Source organism: Elgaria multicarinata, chromosome 10 (assembly GCF_023053635.1).
Source record: "Elgaria multicarinata webbii isolate HBS135686 ecotype San Diego chromosome 10, rElgMul1.1.pri, whole genome shotgun sequence".
Lineage (NCBI taxonomy): Eukaryota > Metazoa > Chordata > Lepidosauria > Squamata > Anguidae > Elgaria > Elgaria multicarinata.
In genome coordinates, this window is record NC_086180.1 from 18868053 (window position 1) to 18887537 (window position 19485).

General features: G+C 43.0%; 2 protein-coding genes across 2 annotated transcripts in view; both read left to right on the plus strand.

The window, feature by feature from the left end:
* The window catches only part of LOC134405025 (dentin sialophosphoprotein-like), a 49237-nt gene extending 43342 nt beyond the window's left edge, over nucleotides 1-5895 (plus strand). The window contains exon 7 of the mRNA XM_063136084.1: nucleotides 5106-5895. Within this exon, the coding sequence (XP_062992154.1) occupies nucleotides 5106-5895 (790 nt within the window). The remainder of the gene's footprint in view (nucleotides 1-5105) is intronic.
* The window catches only part of IBSP (integrin binding sialoprotein), a 347644-nt gene that overhangs the window by 296724 nt on the left and 31435 nt on the right, over nucleotides 1-19485 (plus strand). The window lies entirely within an intron of this gene.

The following is a 19485-nucleotide window of genomic DNA, read 5'->3' on the forward strand; positions in this document are numbered from 1 at the left end:
GACCAAAGGCAAAAGGGGTGGAGTCAAAATACTGCAAATACACACACAGGCACACACCAGGATATTTGAGCTTAAAGCCCATATCTTAGGGGAGGCATTTCAACCTGTCAGAACAGGGTTAAACTGCACAAAAACCAGGAAAACATCAAATGATTGGTAGTCAGGATAAAAGGGGTGGGCCAAGGGAAAAATGCATTGCCCTCTGGGAGCCCCAGAGGCCCATATAGGGATGCCACATTAGGGATGTACGTGTTGTGTAAAATCCAGTCCATCTGTGTTTCATGGTTTGTCAGGTGCCTTTCATTCTGTTGTCCACCCATCAGCTGAGTCAGATTTTTTTGTTTCCAAATTTCTGCAAATTCGCATGTGCAAAAATGTGCAAATTCCCCCCAAGTACACAAATTCCCCTCAAAATACACATTTTCCATCTTCGCCTATAGGGAAAGTGTGCATTTTGGGCCGGAGGGTTTTTTTTCGGGGGTGTGTGTGTTTTTTCTATGATGAAATATGTGCAAACTTCCTGAACGTTAAAAAAATTGTTCCACAAGTCCGCAGAATCCACTGGACAGGGGAGAAGCTGGTCTGCTGTGGAATCCATGGGTCAGATTCATAAAAATCCAAGCTCATTTGATTCCATTGGAGACCTGAGGTTCAACACCCCTGACCTAAATCCAACACAGAGTTAAGCTTGCTTAAGCCCACTGAAATCAATTGCCTCTGCATTGTATTTATGCCCATGGCAATGTATGTTATAGTTTGAATTTTGATTTGCAGTTCACGTGTATAATATTATGAGCACAGCCCACTTCCATGTGTAGTAAGTAGTTTCAGGGGCTGAGCTCTTACCCTGAGGGTTTGGTTTCCTTTGAGAGAGGTCATTGGAGAGGTAAGGATTTTAAATTTTTTTTTTTACAAACATACATGTTGAGCATAGGAGGACGTTTCACAACTTTGACCCACTCCAAGAAACACTCATCAGATTTCTGGTGGCGGAATGGCACATTCAGGAAACCTCTAGCAGTCCTACTGATTTCATGAACTTTCTCTCCTCCAGAACCCAATCTTTACAATCATAGAATCACTAAGTTGGAAGGGACCTTGAGGTCATGCATTTCAATCCAACCACCCCCAGCAGGATCTATACTACTGCTTTATAATGTTTTATAACAGTATTGTCAACTGCTGGGCCACATGACACATTCCATATACCTTTTTCAAACCACTTTCAAAGTGTTATATCTTTCTTGGTGTAGATCTGGCACATCTCATTACATTTACATATTTTAATGGAGTCATTTTTGTCCTAATGGTTCATTTCCTGGTTCTTCTGGAGTAACTTAGTTCTTGCTTTTTTACAGGGTATATCAGCCTTCTTTGTTTATTTCAACTATGTCAGTGGTACAATATAATATATTTTCCATTTTCTCATAGAGAGAAAACCCAAGCATGAAGACTCTGCTTTTGCTTATAAACATTCTTGGAACAGCTATTGCGTCCCCGGTAAGTGTACAAACTATGAGAAGCACTAACATCAGATGACTAGGGGCACAGTTTTATGCATCTTTAGACAGGAAAAAGTCCTACAACTTCTAGAGTGATGACTGGGGGATGCTGAGAGTTGTAGGACTTTTTTCTGCCTAAAGTGCACCCTAAAAGTTTTAAATGACACTGTTAGCTCTCTCTTCTTCTTCTTCTTTTAGCTTACATGGGTTGGTCTTCTATGGGATACAGAAGACTGACCAGCCTGCAAGGTGGCTTATCCACCAGTACTGATCTTCTTATGTAATATACAGCCAGAGATAAGTGTTAGGTCTCTTTCAGTTCATGTAGGATAAAGGGGAGGTCCCATGGGTACAGCTAGTGCTCTGCCTGAACTAAGTGTGTGATAATGTGCTATCCTTCAGATGTTTTGGATCTCAACTCCCATCAGCCCCAGCCAGTATGACCAGTGGTGAGGAATGCTGAGAGTTGCCATCTAAAACATCTGGAAAGCACCAAATTGGTGAAGGATGGACTAGAACATGCTGGATTACCTTTGACAATGCCTTGGGCAGTCACCCACAAACCTGGTACCCTCCAGGTGTTTTAGACTGCATTTACTTTCAGCTCCAGTCGGTATGGCTGATGGTGAGGGAAGATGGGAGTTGTATTCCACCAACATCTGGAGAAGACTGACCTAGGGCAGGAGTGGGCAGAAGGTAGATATCCATATGTTTTGGCGTTCAACTCCCAGAAGCCCCTCCAGCATGGCCAGTCGCCAGGAATGGTGGGAAGTCTAAAACATCTGGAGATGTACCTTCTGCCCATCCTTGGCCTAGGGGTTCTGTGGTAGACACTAAATAGGCTTCTCAGTAGTCAAATTAATGTCAACAGTGTTTCCTGGAATAGTGCAAAATACATATTCAGCAGTGCTCCTTCAAAAAAAAAAGTAGGCACTATGGACTCAGAGGAAAAGGAGGGAGATGTTAAAGATGTATTTATTTATTTATTTATTTATTTATTTATTTATTATATTTATATCCCACCCTTTTTCCTCTTGCAAGGAACTCAAGGTGGCTTATGTGGTCCACCCCCTCGCTGCTCTATCCTCACAGCAACCCTCTGAGGTAGGTTAGGCTAAGAGTCAGTGGCTGACCCAAAGTCAACTAGTGAGCTTCATGGCCAAGGACGGACTAGAACTCCCATCTCCTGAGTCCCATTCCAACACTCTACCCATGTTGTGGTGTAGAAATGCCCTGTACAAATGCCTTGATCCATCAATGTATTATGGGCCCAGGAGATGCAATGCATGAGCAGAGCTCTCTTAACCAGAACAAACTCCCTGTTCCTATTTCATTTTGTGAAGCAGGCAAACCCTGTGCATGTTAGTCAGTGCCCAGAGTTCAGCTGTCTCTGAAATGAATGTGCACACATGGATCAGGGCAATAGCACTGAAGATCTCTTCTATGCTTTCTTGAGTACCTTAGTCAATGTCAAATACTTGGGGAAAATGTGGAGAATTAGAAACAATAACAGCAACAATGAAAAAACACACACCCAGAAATCATTAAGACTATTAAGAGAGAGAGAGAGAGAGAGAGAGAGAGAGAGAGAGAGAGAGAGAGAGAGAGAAGGGTCCAAGGGAAATCAACTTAAAACTGTAAATGATGGCTCATCAAAGAGACTCAAGATCAAACGACTTAAGAAATTTCCATTTCAGATGTTAGAGGCTTGCTTCACATAACTTTTGGATGTGTGTTGCAAGCTGACTCCTTTTCTGTTTGGGCTGATGTTTACCATTAGCTGAGATTCCAGTGTTCCTTTGATGAAATGGCTGTGTAAGAGCTTTGTCATGGGTACCACAAACTGTGATTCAGCATACCACTGCAAAAAACTATAAAGCAGATGGGGCTGAATTGCAAGAAGTACCCAGCACTTCACTACTACAGGCACACCAGATTCTGGTCCAGTGCTTAGTCAATGCCAATAGCACTAATGTATATGGACTTTATTGGGCTTCTCTGAATGAGTGATTTATAGCACGCTTGTGATTGGCCACTCACAGAAGCTTGCAGGTCGATTAAATGACATTGTCAACAAACAGGACGTCTCCCACAGTCCCCCCATCCCATTTTCAGAAAGCTCAGAGATAAGCTGGAATCAACCCTTAATGGTATGAAATCGGCTGTGTGTAATACTGGCATTACACTATGAACTTTCCAAGGATGGACTTTCCATGCTACCGGAGAGAGAAGAGGGTAAAATTCCTCCCTGCAACAAAGGGAGACAGATCTGATCCCTTACCCCACCAAGAGTGGGGCTTACTCCCATGTAAGTGTGCCATGGAGACTAGAGCGTTCTATAAGACCACAAGAACAAGACCCTTCATTGTGCTAGATTGTAGTTGGGCTGGGTTTAAATCTAATGTGATTCATTTTAATTATTTTTATCTTTCTGTTGATTTGTGCTAATAGTTCCCCATGTGTCTACTCAGAAGTAAGTCCCATTGTGTTCAATGGTGTTTACTTCCAAGTAAGAGTTCCAAGGGTTCCAGACTTACATTAGACAAAAACAAGACTCACACCCCGCTACTCCTTCGTACACATGCCGGGGTGGTGGTGGTGGTTGCTACCTCGATTCAAACATGTCTGCTGTTTAAATGAGCCCTGGGAAACAGCAGAATCTTCTGCCTTGTCTCCCCTCTCACACTGCATAATGGAGCCCATATCAATTGTGCCAAAAAACTAGGAAGCACAATAGCCTTGGGTAAACAATGTGATTTCTCTTAATGTAGAGACACTCATTGAATATTTCCCAAGATGTCCTGTATGTCTATACATTAACACCCAAGAATTTTATGTTATTTCTCTTTGGCAGATCCAGAGGAGTGAAATTCTACTCAGAAGAGACTATGGGGATGATATTAATTCCATCAATGCAGATAAAGGAGTCTTAAAGACTGGTTCTGCTAATGGGAATGGGCACCAGCAGAAGGAAGACAATGGCCACCAAGAAGGAGAAATATTTCTTAACCTCACCAAAGAGTATCTTATTGCTGAAGAATCTACAGTTGATACTATTGATCCCCAAGAAAATTACCGACATGAAAGTGAGAGTCAACTTCTCTATGAGGACACCAGCCTTGTGCAGACCAAAGGCAACAGTCAGCATGGCCCACAGGAAAGCATGGATATGTATGCTGAGTTCCCCAAAGAGAAAGATGCTAACAGCCAACATGTAGAGCTTCTTAAAAAGACTAGCAATGCTGAACAAAATGGCATTGAGCATTGGAGAGAGAGAAATGCAGTTCATGGTCCAGTATCAACAACAGCAGAACCCATCATTGTTCAGGAAGCCGATATCTTTGCTGACAAACAGCACGTGAAGGGATTCCATGCCAGTGGTGGCTTTAAGGCAAGGGGAAACATTGATGCACTGTACAATGATCATTATAGTTTTGACAGCTACCATTTAAATGATGAAGGCATGCAAGGAGATGACCCAGGTTTTGCCGATGATTCTGATTCTGCAGAGGACCAGAGCAATTCCAGTCAGCAGCCTGGGGAACCAGATAGTCCAAGTGCTTCAAATGAGGAAGGATCAAAACAATATGGCACTTCTGAAAGCTCAAACGGATACCCTGATTCCAGCAGCTCCAGTGATCCTAGCAGTTCCAGTGACTCTAGTGATTCCAGTAGCTCCAGTGACTCTAGTGATTCCAGTGTCTCCAATGACTCTAGTGATTCTAGCAGTTCCAGTGATTCTAGCAGTTCTAGTGACTCCAGTGATTCTAGTGACTCCAGTAGTTCCAATGACTCTAGTGACTCTAGTGATTCTTCTCAGTCCAGCAGCTCCAGTGATTCTTCTCAGTCCAGCAGTTCCAGTGATTCTTCTCAGTCTAATAGCTCTAGTAGCTCCAGTGATTCCAGTGACTCAAGTGATTCTTCTGAGTCCAGCAGCTCCAGTGATTCCAGTGACTCAAGTGATTCTTCTGAGTCCAGCAGCTCCAGTGATTCCAGCGATTCTTCTGAGTCCAGCAGCTCCAGTGATTCCAGTGACTCAAGTGATTCTTCTGAGTCCAGCAGCTCCAGTGATTCCAGCGATTCTTCTGAGTCCAGCAGCTCCAGTGATTCCAGCGATTCTTCTGAGTCCAGCAGCTCCAGTGATTCCAGTGATTCCAGTGACTCAAGTGATTCTTCAGAGCCCAGCAGCTCCAGTGATTCCAGCAATTCTTCTGAGTCCAGCAGCTCCAGTGATTCCAGTGACTCAAGTGAAACTTCTGAGTCCAGCAGCTCTAGTGACTCAAGTGATTCCAGTGATTCCAATAGTCAAAGCGATGCCAGCAGCTCCAGTGCTACTAGTGACTCCAATAGTTCTAATGACAATAGCAGCTCCAGTGACTCCAGTCACTCATAATTCTAGCAGTTTCCAAATAAACAATATGAGAAATCACTTAAAAATAGTAGTGATGGCACCAATAGACCTCAGCACTAAGAAAAAGGCTGCAGGCTGCAAACAAAATAAGTCAAGCTGGTAGGATTCTGGGCAAAATTGTGATAGTGAAATGAGTAGTGAGTATCCAGGCAACACTTTGTAGAGTTCTAAAATACCTTTCATTATTGTTTTGGTTTCATGCTTTACTCCATTAGGCATGAAAGCCAAATGAGATTATTCTGTTTAAAGACCCAATCACTGGTGTCTTCCATCGCAAAAGGGATGGCAATTCCTAACAAGGAACATTCAACAAAATCTCCGGGGATTCTTGGAAACACCAGGGCAATTGCAACTAGTTTCAAATCAATTTGTGTCAGAACAGCCTAGACTCAGTGGAGGCTGGTGGCTCCAATGTCAGTGAGGTGGTAAATCCTCTCCAGGTTTCAGTCGGAACCGGTCAGAACTCGAAAGGAGCTATCTAAGGTGCAGAGTGTTTTGGATAGCTCCTTTAGAACTCTGACTGGTTTTGACTGAAACACAGAGCAGATTCACTGCCCCACTGTCTTCAGAGCCACCAGCCTCCACTGAGTCTAGATGTGCTCTACACTGCTAAACATTCCCTCTTTCCAGAGATCCATTTAGAAATTGTAAGTGTGTGTGTGTGTGTGTGTGTGTGTGTGTGTGTGTGTGTGTGTGTGTAAGATTTCTAATGCAGCTTCCCAAGATTCTTTGGGGGAAGCCATGACTGTTAAAGCAGCATGAATCCAATATAAGTACACAGCTTGGTTCTGCATATTGCAAATGCATGATGGGTGTTGCTCACAAGCCCATCATGTGTAAGAACAACACTGGACTCATGGGTATATATCCCTAGGCATTAGCACCATCCCTGATGACAAAAGGTTTCTGTTACCTTAATACAAGCTTTGGATGCACACAGATGTCTTCAAAATGCTACATTCAGAGGGAAAGGGATCCATGATCTGTATAGACACATCCCTCTCTCTTGTATTCTCTGTGGGTTTTGGGGCATTTGTTTTCTTTACTTATTTTGGAGATTGTGGCTTCCTTTTTGAGCTAGGGCGTGGAAACTTTACAAGACAACAAAGCTAGTGTGCTGAAGCTGTTGAAAGGACAACTGCAGACTGAGCTGTAAATATCCTGACAAGAACAGGGGCAAACATCACTTTCAATACACTTAGGAAAAGTAATAATAAAAATTAAATGTCCAGATTTCTAACTCTGCTATCAACAAAAGTCATTTGTAGACTTGGTTGTTCGTTTGTTTTCCAAAGCTGTGGCAATTAGATCAAACAGTACCTTGAATATCTTGGGCCAAATTCATGGATTCCAGGCATTAACCAGCCCAGTTACAGTCCTGGTAATAACTTTTAACCATCCTTTTAATCACAAAGCAGTGAAATCCAGGACAGATGAGATGCCAATAAACATAACATTCAAACATGGCCAAAAAAAAAAAAAAAAGTAAGGATAGAACTAAATGTTACAAAAAACACTGGGCTGGGGAAATGTCCACCATAATGACATCAAAAGATGGGATGGGGGGTTAGTTGATCTAAGTCAGAGATGGGCAATGGGGGGAACTCCAATTTCCCCCCTTTCTTATTGACAGCTAGGATTGCTTCAAAGCAAAGTGGGGACCTCTAGCTGCTGCCATCTTACTTTCCCATGAATCCCTCTGGGCAGGTTTCTTTGTGACCAGCCATATCCACCCATGGCAGACATTTTATGCCCAGGACAATTCGCCAAATTTCCAAATGTGTCCACGGGCCCCAAAGGTGGTCTACTTCTGATCTAGATGCTACAGAACAGGGGTAGGTAACCTGGTACTCTCTAGATGTTGGACTACAACTCCCATAACCCCAGCCAGTATGCCCAATGGTCAGGGGTTATGGGAGTCGTCATCTGAAACATCTGGAGGTCACCAGGTTGCCTACCCCAGTGATAGAGGGGCAAGGGAACACAGTTTAGAAAAGAGGCCATGGGGAGAATGACGTGATGGGTTGTCTAATCATGAAGCCCTCCCAGCCCCTTTGGCCAAGGCAGTTGTTCCAGGGAAGAAGGACTTACCTAATTAAATTTCCCCTCCTCTTTATGGTTTCTGCAAGGGGGAAGTACCTTGTGATTCTGCACCCTCAGATCCTCTGCTCTGCTCTGTCACTGGAACTTTGTCACTGGGACCTCCGGAGCAGATGTGTTTCCCCCCCGCTACAGCAAAACTGCTCCATCTCAATCTAACCCCTCTCGCCAGTGGTTGCACTGGGCATTAGGGTTGCAGTATCTGGGGGGATATGACCAAGGTTTACATAGAATCATAGAATCATAGAATAGCAGAGTTGGAAGGGGCCTACAAGGCCATTGAGTCCAACCCCCTGCTCAATGAAGGAATCCACCCTAAAGCATCCCTGACAGATGGTTGTCCAGCTGCCTCTTGAAGGCCTATAGTGTGGGAGAGCCCACACTACTAATGGATACAAAATACATAATTTTGTATCCATTATACAAAATTATGAAGTTTTGTATAATGGACAGAGGGAAGATTTTGTCTCTCTCTCTCTCTCTCTCTCGCAGTATTCAAACTTAAATTCATCCGATGCAATCGATTAGCAGGAGATCAAGGCCAGTTAAGAGAAAGAACATATTACATACAATGCCCAACTAATTTAGCTTAGACACATTTAAAGTGGGATTCGGCAAATTCATGGAGAAGAGAGACATCAATGACTACTAACCATGAACCGTGATATCTAATAGAATCTCCAAGTTCAGAGGGATAATACCACCGAATAATGGTTGCTGGGAGCAATGGTGTGAGAGGGCACTTGCTGTTGTGCCTTCCTTGTGGGCTTCCCGGAGCAGGGATGTTGGAGGAATCTGTTTGGGGGTGGGTGCAGCTTGATGGGCTTCCCTTGGTTTGCCCCCCCCCCACAGGTTTCAGCCCGTATTCTGTGAACCGGCTCAATTCGATCTGCATCAAATCGGACCAGTTTCTGAATGTTCTGTATTTTAAAAATAATAATAATGTGCAAATAGAGATTTGTGTAAATTGCAGCTGCAATTTGCATGATTTGTGCACATTTCAGCTACATTTGGCACAGGTTACGCAAATTGCTGCTGCAATTTTGGCAAATCTCCATTTGCACAATTTTTAAACCAATGCAAAGGGTTTGTGGGTTTGGGGGCAATCCTGTGGCTCAGCCCTCAAACGCGAGCGGAGTCAGGTACACCAGGGAACTCTGTCAAATCAAACAAGAAACAGATTTCCCAGTGATGGACACCCCTGTCACAGAGGCTTTCGGCTGGCCCTCGTTGGACACAGGATGCTGAACTAGATGGATGTTTGGTCTAATCTCACAAGACTCTTCTCATGCAGCTGCCATTACAATGACAGCCTTCTATTCTCTATAACAGGGCTACAGAACTTCAGGCCTAGGAGCCCAATCCAGCTGCCTACATCCCCTTCCTGTGGCCCCAAGCTGTGACACTGACCACTGATTGTTTGGTGGTCTCCCAGATTTTGTGCATTTCCCCCCATTCTGAAAAGTTAAAATGCCTCCTAAGGCTTAGGCCATGGCTAGACACGGGGTTAAGAGGGCGACGATCTCATGATTTTATGATCGCGAGATCGTCGCCCTGGGCTACACGCAGCGTGCAACATTGAGGCCGCCATTTTTTAAAAGGACAATGAGCGCAGAAGTGCTCAAATGAGAGGTAAGTTTAAAAAAACCCACCTCCCCCACCCCACCCCACCCCACCCCACCCCCTCAGGAGCTCTGTGCCCCGTGCCTGGGTCCCAGCTCCTCACATGTTACTTGTGAGGAGCCAGGACAACACACAATGCCCAGCCACACGTTCCGCAGTCTCAGGATCATCCTGAGATTGCGGAAAAAGTGGGAATAAAGGGCCTGCCGATATCCTGGGCCAAGGGAGGGATCATCCCTCTATGCTCCTGGGATCCCCTGTGGTCATGTGGATGCACAGGGATGATCCCGGGGTATAGGGCTGGTCTAGCCATGGCCTTAGTTACTGGTAGTAAGAGGTCCCCAAAAATCTGTCCAAAATTGAATTCAGCCCTCGCTTCATAGCATCTCCTGCTATGAACTCCTGCTTCATAGCATCTAGTTCTGACATGAACAACACAGCCTCTTTTCACTACCTGCAAAAGTGACAGGATTGTTATTGGAAAACATTTGGTTTCACCTCACAGCAACCGTAAGGCTTCACCTAGTACGTGAGAATGGAACCTATCCCAAATTCCTTTCCCTCCCTAATTTTCTCACTGAAATCCTTTAACTTCAGCAAAACTTAGTATTTATAGAAAATGGGCACGGGTAAAGGGAAAGCAGTGGAAAATGCAGCTTAAGTATACAAACTGTATATAATTTTGAAACCCACCTCTGTACTTTGCTATGGTTGTAAAAAGTTTTCATGGTTATTTGGTAAGGTTTTTCCAGTACCATGCTGGACTGACATCACCAAATCTAGTTCCAAAATAATGGTGGTGCAAAGGCAAAGACGTGATGCAGCTAATAGATGAATTCTAGGAGTCTTCTCTCTGAGGATCATCAAATCAGGAAGACAGGTTCCAGAGATGGCATGAAGGGACAATTCACCAGAGTATTCAACGTCTGAAGGGTCATTTGGTGAAGCTTTCCTGTCAATCAGCCTTGGAGGACATATCTGGCTGCATTGGCAGTTCTTCAAGCAGCCCTGAGCAGTTGTGTCTAGGCAGCCTTTAAATTTCCCACAATGATCTAAGAGTAATGCTAGGTCAGCGGCATTCTGGGGAATTAAAGGAGTGGCTAGATCTAGCACCACAGGGTGCTGGGCCAGGATATATATATATATATATATATATATATATATATATATATATATATGGGGTTCCAGGGCAGGCAACAGTGGACTCTGTCAGATGCTGGACAATTAGCTTTGTGTAAAGGTAAGGAATCGATTAATCCCAGATTAAGGGCAGGATTTTCCTTCAGGTTTGGGGTTATTCAGGGTGCTGACAAATCTCTGTTCAGAAGTAGTTCCAATTCACAATGCCAAGACACAGGGAAGTAGAAATACACAAGGCAATAAAACAAGGGTTGTATTTTGTGACTGGCACATCATAGTAGCCATTTTGTGAATGGTAAACCCACGCTTGGCAGTCATTTTATGAAAGTGCCCATGACACTCTCTCAGAATTCCAACTGTGCCCACCGGCCCCCCAAAATTGGAGATCTCTGATATATACCCTTCCAGCTCCTCTTCTTCTTAGTCTGCTGATTTGTCATTTACAGCTGGGTCTGTCCCCTCATCCCAAGTAAGCCCCACCTCTTCAGTAGCCTCCTGTTATATTTGTGAGTCCTTCTCTTCATTTAGGCTCTTTATTTTATACAAAATGGAGTATAAAATACATAAATAAAAAGCAATATAACAATTACAACAGAAAATGATAACATGAATCAAAGAGCCAGCCCCAATCAATTTCCTTCACTCTCATTTCCCCCCCACTGGTGCAAAGCATGTGGAGAAGTCTGTCCCAAAAAGCAAGCAGGCAAGTTTCCAGTTTTCTTCCACCTTTTCTCTTTTTAACGTTTTCCGCATCACTTAGGTCAACCTGCCCCATGGTCTCCCAGCAACCAGTCTTACATTTCAGCCAGAAGATTGGTTTAACTAGTCAACAGTCTCTGTTCCCTATCAGAGCTTGAACACAAATTGCAACCTTGTTGATTCTTGCCTCCATGTTTCATGAACATGTTATGGGGATGTGTGTGGGGGGGAGTACCTATGGGACAAAAGTGTCAGTTTCCCTTTGTCCTGAAATAGATTGATTATAATCTAAAGTTCTTTCTTCCCTGAATATGTAGAAATCTGCAATTTTTGGTAAATTCTTATTAAAAAAGAACTGAAACAAAATTCTCATCCATCTGCACTGGCCAAATTCAATAACCACAGCTATTCACAACATGTTGTACCTGCCTGCTATATAGCTGTTAAGCACAAGGAGTATGGGACATGTCTACACCATCCATTTATCTCGGGGTCATCTCTAGGTTGTCTCTGTGCATCCAAATGATGCACAGGGGATCTTGCCGTCAACTGGGAATGACCAGAGACTTTTCCCAGGATAACATGGATGGCACATATCCCAGTTTTCCCACTGTCATGGGACAACTGGGTCTCCCTCCTCCCCGCAAGTAGCGGGGCTCTTTAAACGGGCATTGAGCTGCACAGGGTGACTCCATGTCCATCGAGGGGTGGGGAGGTAGCAGTTTCGCCATCCCCAAGATGGCTGCTGGCGCTTTTGTTTCAAATTGCACGATTGGCTCCTCCTTCCAAAACATACACCCCCGCCACACAGGACATCCCTCTTTCCTTTTTGGACATCACGCTGGCGTATGAATGCTGGGGGAGGATTGCGGAATCCAGAAAGCCTGAGATCCTCTCCCCACAAGTCCCAGAAGGCTCACAGGTGTAGATGAGCCCCCTGTATGTGACCCTAAAGAGCTAAGCACTCAAATTCCTGGGGCAAGATTAACAACTTCGTCAGTTTTGGTTCCTCTCACATTCATGTTTTTTTTAAAAAAATCTCAAATTCTTTCCTTCCTGAATATGAAGAAATTTGCCAATTTCTGTAAATTCTTATCGAAGAACTGAAAGAAAGAAAAAATCACCCATCCCTAGAAAAAAGTAGGGCAAACCATCGTGTCTGGTCTTCCACTATGGAGTCTCTTTCACTTCTATTTGAGCTCACACCTGCTTGAGACAATGAGGTTATCAATCATATTAGCTGACATGACATGTACAGGCGAGTCAGTGGCAAAGTGCATGAGCAGTTCTTGAAATGCAGGTCCCAATCGCTGTTGTACCAAGTGTGCATGTTATGATCAGTAACTGGCAGCGCTGCGTTGCACATCATGTTAGACATTCAAAGTCAGAGAGACTTCTCTAAGCAATGCCACACTCATCTGAACAGTGTCTTGAATTACTATTACTATCAGCAGGTGACTTAATTGAAGAATGTCTTGCACGCTTGGTCACTGCTTCTTTTATTCCCACCCTACACAGACATCCACCCCTCCAAGTAGAAATATTTTCAAGCCTTCTTTCTGGCCAGGACACTTACCTACATAATATGCAGTTTTTTCATATCAGAAACAGAAAAACATTTGTGGCATTTGTTATAGTTCCCTAGAATTTGAAGGTAATAGGGGCAAAAAGATGCACTGATATTAAAACAACAACAACAACAACAACAACAACAACAACAACAACAATAATAATAATAATAATAATAATAATTGGTACAATGCTCTGTATAAGCCACACGTCAGCACAGGGAATTCAAGTCCATTAAAAGATTTCAGACAATCGTGTCCATGGTCCCCTGTAAAATGAATTGTATCATTATACCTAAAGCAGAATGCCAACATCCGAGACAAACATCCGAAGCATTTATAGGCAAGACAACAGAGTTTCAATGAGAGAAGAAAAAATTCTCACAGTGATTCTGTATTTGCATATACTGCAGTTGCCAAATTTGTGTAACATAAAATTTGAGGACCATGTGGAGGTACCTGGAAGAACAGCCCAAGAATTTCAAGTAGTGTGACCCTACAGAAAGGAGGACTGGGCTCCTGTATCTTTAATGGTTGGATTGAAAGGGGAATTTCAGCAGGTGCCATTTGTATGCATGCAGCACTGGTGAAATTTCCTCTTCAACACAACAGTTAAAGCTGCAGAAGCCCTGTCCTCTTCATCTGATACAAAAGAGATCGGGGCTCCTGTAGCTTGAACTGTTGTGATGAAGAGGGAATTTCACCAGGTGCTGCATGCACACAAATGACACCTGCTGAAATTCCCCTTTTAGTACAACCATTAAAGATATAGGAGCCCAGTCCTCCTTTCCATATGGTCACCCTAATTTCAAGGGATTTATTTTTTAAAAAATAAGACCAGCAATTATTTTTAGGGGACTTTGCACATCTTGCAGTGTTCATGTTCTGTTCCACTTCAAACAATACTGGTGTTTATCCCAATAAATGCAGCCAAATATTTGTATAATTCAGGTGTGATGTGCAGTAGAGCTTTGCATGAATGGCTTATTGAGTTCAGTGTAACCTCATGCAGGCCTTATTCACATCAAGACTATGGCAATCCTCGGCTAGATATACACTACTGCTTTATAGCGGTATTGAAGTGCACTGATAACTGTTGGGGCACAATCCACATTCCATATACTGCTTTCATAGTGTTATTTCTTGCATTTTATTCCTCATTCATAATATTTGACACAAGGTGTAGATCTGGTCCTAGAGGGGGATTTAGGTTTTCCCAGTCCTGTTTTCATGTCAAAATTCTACCCCCATGTAGCTTGGCCCTGAGCGCTCTCAAAACAGCCCTGCATCTTGTATAGAAACACTTAAGAATGCTCAAGATAACTCATAATAAAGGGTATTTGTGAGCATTTTGTGGCTGAATTTAATGTGTGAAAAGGTTCCATCCCTGCCTCTATCCCATATTGCTGGAGGTGCTGAAATGGCACCAGTGGGTCAGGTCGACCAGAGGAGGCTGTGTTATCCCACACTTGAATCCAGTTACATGCAGGGAGCAACAGCTAGCTAGAGGTTTAAAGGAAGGCTCTTCAGGAGCTAAAAATGTTCTGGCTTCTGGGAATGATGTCTCAGCAGTGGCACAGTGGTTTGGCATCTCTTGTGGGTCCAAGGATATTTTTGCACCATCCCATCTTTAACTATTATGTAAAATGTCCAAGTAGAATGTTTGTTAATGCATCTCTTGCAGAAGTATGAGTTATGCTCCATAGTTCACCCCATAGAGAAATACTGATGTCTTTTTACCTCGAATCTTAAGCACTGTTCTTAGGAGTGAGCCCGTTGGTTTAAATCCAATGGGCTTCAAAGCATGCATGTTTAGGAGAGAACCTTTGTACTGCAATCATTAGCTTACTTACTTGGAAATAAATCCCACTGAAATCAATAGGACTCACTTCAGAGTAATGGTGCTTAGGACTAGGATATTAGTGCTTTTAAAGTATGTTGCTTCCTGTTTTCTACCACACTTTTAGAACGTTACAGTAAAGCAAACTAGTGAGCATTAACAGAGTGACCATATGGAAAGGAGGACAGGGCTCCTGTATCTTTAACAGTTGTATAGAAAAGAGAATTTCAACAGGTGTCATTTGTATACATGCAGCACCTGGTGAAATTCCCTCTTCATCACAACAGTTAAAGCTGCACGAGCCCTATCCTCTTCACCAGATACAAAAGAGGGCAGGGCTCTTGCAGCTTTAACTGTTGTGATGAAGAAGGAGTTTCACCAGGTGCTGCATGCATGCAAATGACACCTGCTGAAATTCCCTTTTTTATGCAGCTGTTAAAGATACAAGAGCCCTGTCCTCCTTTCCATATGGTCACCCTACATTAAAAGCCAAAATGGATTGGCATTTCATGGAACAGATGTTGTTACAACAGTTGACGATCTAATCAAATGTGCATCCCAAGTCTATGAAAGTTTGCTCAAAATTAAATCTGAATTCAATGGGACTCGCTCTCCAATAAGTGTGTATGGATAAAATGTTAGGCTGTGAACCACAGACTTGTTAAGTAAGAATATGTATTTAATACCCTGAAGTCAATAACCGTTGAGAAAACACAGTAGTCCAGGCATTTGTCAGGCTAATATATTTGCTCGCCGTTCACATAAAGTGGCAAATTGAACTTCAGTCCTTGCTTTTCTCCACTCAAAGTGTGCTGAGTTGGCATCAGATGACTATGTCTCCTTTTGATTTTGTGGGCTATTTTTGGCCTGGAGCTTCAATAGAAACCCAAACTGAGCTTCAGACCTCCCTTGTAATTAAACCTCACTGCAATAGCACAATGGGCCTCTCTAGGCTTTGAAGCCAGTGCCTCATAACCCAAGCAGTTTAACTTTATGCCACTGTTAACACTAGCGTGACACGGTTACTTGGACAGCGGACTCTTGGAGTTATCCATATTGTAAAAAGAAAAAGAAAGAAAGAAAGAAAGAAAGAAAGAAAGAAAGAAAGAAAGATCCTGGCCATCAGGATGGCTATGCATATTCTTGGTCTGACACAAAAGGATTTGAGAAAAGATTACAAACTGTGGGAAGATCCCACAGGTGATTAATGTAAGACAGAGCTAGGCAGAGCTTTTGGGGCCCATTTCGCCATTTGAGAAACTGTAGTGGGCACTACCACAAAATGGCTGCTGCAGCACGCGTGGCTAATCACAAAGGACAAGTAACTTGCCTAAACGTCTATATACAAGGCAGAGGTGCAGTCTGAGCGCTACGAAATACAAAATAACTCCTTTGATCCTTCAATTTTCAGCACCTTTCCCTTTTTCCCCTTCATTATTTCGGTGGCTAGGTGCACTGCAGAGGGAAAGCATCAGCGTGCAGGTGCCCATCCATGAAACCCATCACCTGGCCAGGAAGCATTCATGGGAAATGAAGATGGCAGCAGCTAAAGGCCCTCACTTCATTAGAAGTGATCCCAGCTGCCAAGAAGACAATGCCTTCATTAAAATAAAATGTGGGAGGGGGGCACCTTGGCAGGGGCTAAAAAAAGGTGTGGGGGTATATTGGTGCCTATGGGCATCACATCGCCTACCCCTGATGTAAGTAAATAATAGCACTTCCAACTGAAAGAATTCCCTGGAACAGAGATTAAGAGATTTACTCTGGGGGTAAATATTCCCCCAGAGTAATATTCAAATATTACTTCAAAATGGAATTAAAATCTCACTGCCAATAACTGGCAACCAAATGAGGACCAGCAGTAAGATGCCTTATTACATGCAGAATCTGGCCAAAGTTATCCTTTTAAAAAGGCACTTGATAAACACGTTATTTTATGCTAGAAGACCAGCTACATTCATCTGCTCCAGCTAAAGCAACAAGGAGTCCAGTGACATCTTGAAAGACTAATACATTCATTGTGACCTGCCTACTTTCCAACTTTTCACAGGCAAAAATAGGGATATGCTTGTAACACCCCAGTTGTCATACACAGGTTTACTTACAGCACACTCTGCATACCTTGTGAAAGGCTATACTCCTTCACCTGAAGGGCTCTGTATAGTTTATATAGTTTATTCTGCAATCGCCTGTCTTAAATCACTGATTTTTCCACTATGGTTCTGCAATATGTTATCCATAGTTCAGAACATACCGCAGCAGCTGCAGCCTGTGAATTTGGCAAGCTGCGCATTGTTTGGCATTCATGCCCATGTGCTGACACTGGAGGGGATGAATTTCCTTCCTGTCAAAAGATTTGACTTCTAGAGACCCTGGGAAGAGAGCTGAACCCTGAAGAATGACAACTGTAGCAACTCACACTAAAAAAAAAGAAAAAAGTTAACGGGGCCTGTACAGACAACATGCTAAGCCATGGTTAAGCCGCTAATCCTTTTTCAGCAAAAGCTATGTAACCACCATAGTTAGGAATGGTTCACATGACACACTAAGCCAGAGTTTTTCAAACTTTTCATGTTGGTGACACACTTTTTAGACATGCATCATTTCGCGACACAGTAATTCAGTTTTACTAGCAAACCGGAGGTTAAACTAACCCCTTATAAGAGATACGGACACATACATAAATTGTAATAATGAAATGTATGGGGACACAACATATCTCATGAAAACCTTTCATTTAAATTTTTAAAAATATATGATTTGCAAGATAATAACATACATTTCCAAGACTTTTCACATTGAACCAATTTTGTCGAGCTGCGATCGAGCGGCAGTTGAGACGATGTTCTATTAAAAAACTGGACCCATGGAATTTCTCGAATGCGTCACTTCAGGTCCAGCCGCGTCACCAGAAGTGACGCGGAATTAGCTTTTTCGACCCGATTATGCATACTGCGCATGCACATTACCTGTATGATCCCTCGACCGTGGTGTGCATACATGGATACAACGGAAGGGGAATATACTAGTGCACCATACTAATCGGCACCTTCGCTGCGTAAAAATGCATGCAAGTTGGTATTGCTTATTTCACATAGACTCAGAGGTTTCTCGTTACGTTCACATGACACACCTACACACTGCAGCTGACACACTAACGTGTCACGACACGCAGTTTGGAAAGCTCTGCACTAAGCCATAACATGTAGCTCAAAATGCTTAATCACCATGGCTTAGCATCTCAAAAGGTATCAGAGGGAGTGGATTACCCTGATGAATGTGAGCAGTTGTAACCAATAGGCATTGACTTTCCTAGGCAAGAGGCTATACATAATGGATGACCAACAGCTACATTGCCTGGGGATAATGTTCTACATAATTTCCAATAATAACCAGCTTGAATGGGAATAGTTCAGGGAGAGGAAGGGCCAAGTGAAGCTAATCTTACATTCTTATTGTTAAATTATATAACTCACTACCACAGGATGTAGTGATGGCCACCAGTTTGGATGGCTTTAAAAGGGGGCTGAATAAATTCCTGGAAGAGAAGGCTATCAATGGCTACTAGCCCTGATGGTTGTGTGCTATCTTCAGTATTCAAGGCAGTAAGCCTGTGCGCACCAGTTGCTGGGGTACATGGGTGGGAGGGGTGCTGTTGCACCATGTCCTGCCTTGTTGGTCCCTGGCCAATGGCTGGTGGGCCACTGTGTGAGAAGAGTGCTGGACTAGATGGACCCTTGGTCTGATCCAGCATGACTGTTCTTATGTTCTTATTCTCTCAGCAGAACCAATGGAGTAGGCCTTGCGTGTCCTTTCCTGTGTCATCATCCACCCTCAATTTTAACATGTTTTACTATTGTTATGGCTATATGCTTGATAAAAAAAAAATCTAAACTGTGACTTGATATCCTGGTTTGCTAACTAATTATGGCTTATTTAAACCACAGTTTCCTTTAATCTGAAGAAATGGGAAAGTGTGGTTTGCGAAAAACATCTGCAGCTGGAAGCTTGGAATTGTAAGGGAGGGAAGGAAGAGAGGGGGATACATTCAAGCCCACGGCTCACTGTGGCAGATGCAGTCTGAATCCAGCCAAAATATTGTACTTTGACAGAGGACTGTTCTGAAGATTAAACAGGGGTAGTCACTTATGAATGCTGCTGTGAGCTTTTTGGTGGGAGAGTGGGATGAAAACCTAATTAATAAATCTGCTTTGCAGGAAGACGCATGGCTCAAAATTAAAATGGCTCATGTAAATATTCTTGGTGATGCAAAGGGTTTTTTGAGCTGTCCTTGGAAAGGAACTGAAAATGCTGTGTTTGCCTGTGAACTAAAGTTAGTTGGCTATCGCATTGCATTAATTCCATTCAGCATCTTTCTGCAGGCTGGTACAGACCACACTAATGCGATCCGATTACACAAAGTCTCTTTATCAGAAAAGGCATCAAGGAAGTTCTTAGAGAAATTATAAAGGAATGCATGGGAAAGTGGTTTTTGGTTTTATTGTCTCTGGAAACCACTGAAAAATGCTTTATTGGTCCATTAGAAAAAAATCCTAATAAATCTACAATTGAACTTTTTTATTATTATTAGGACCATCCAAA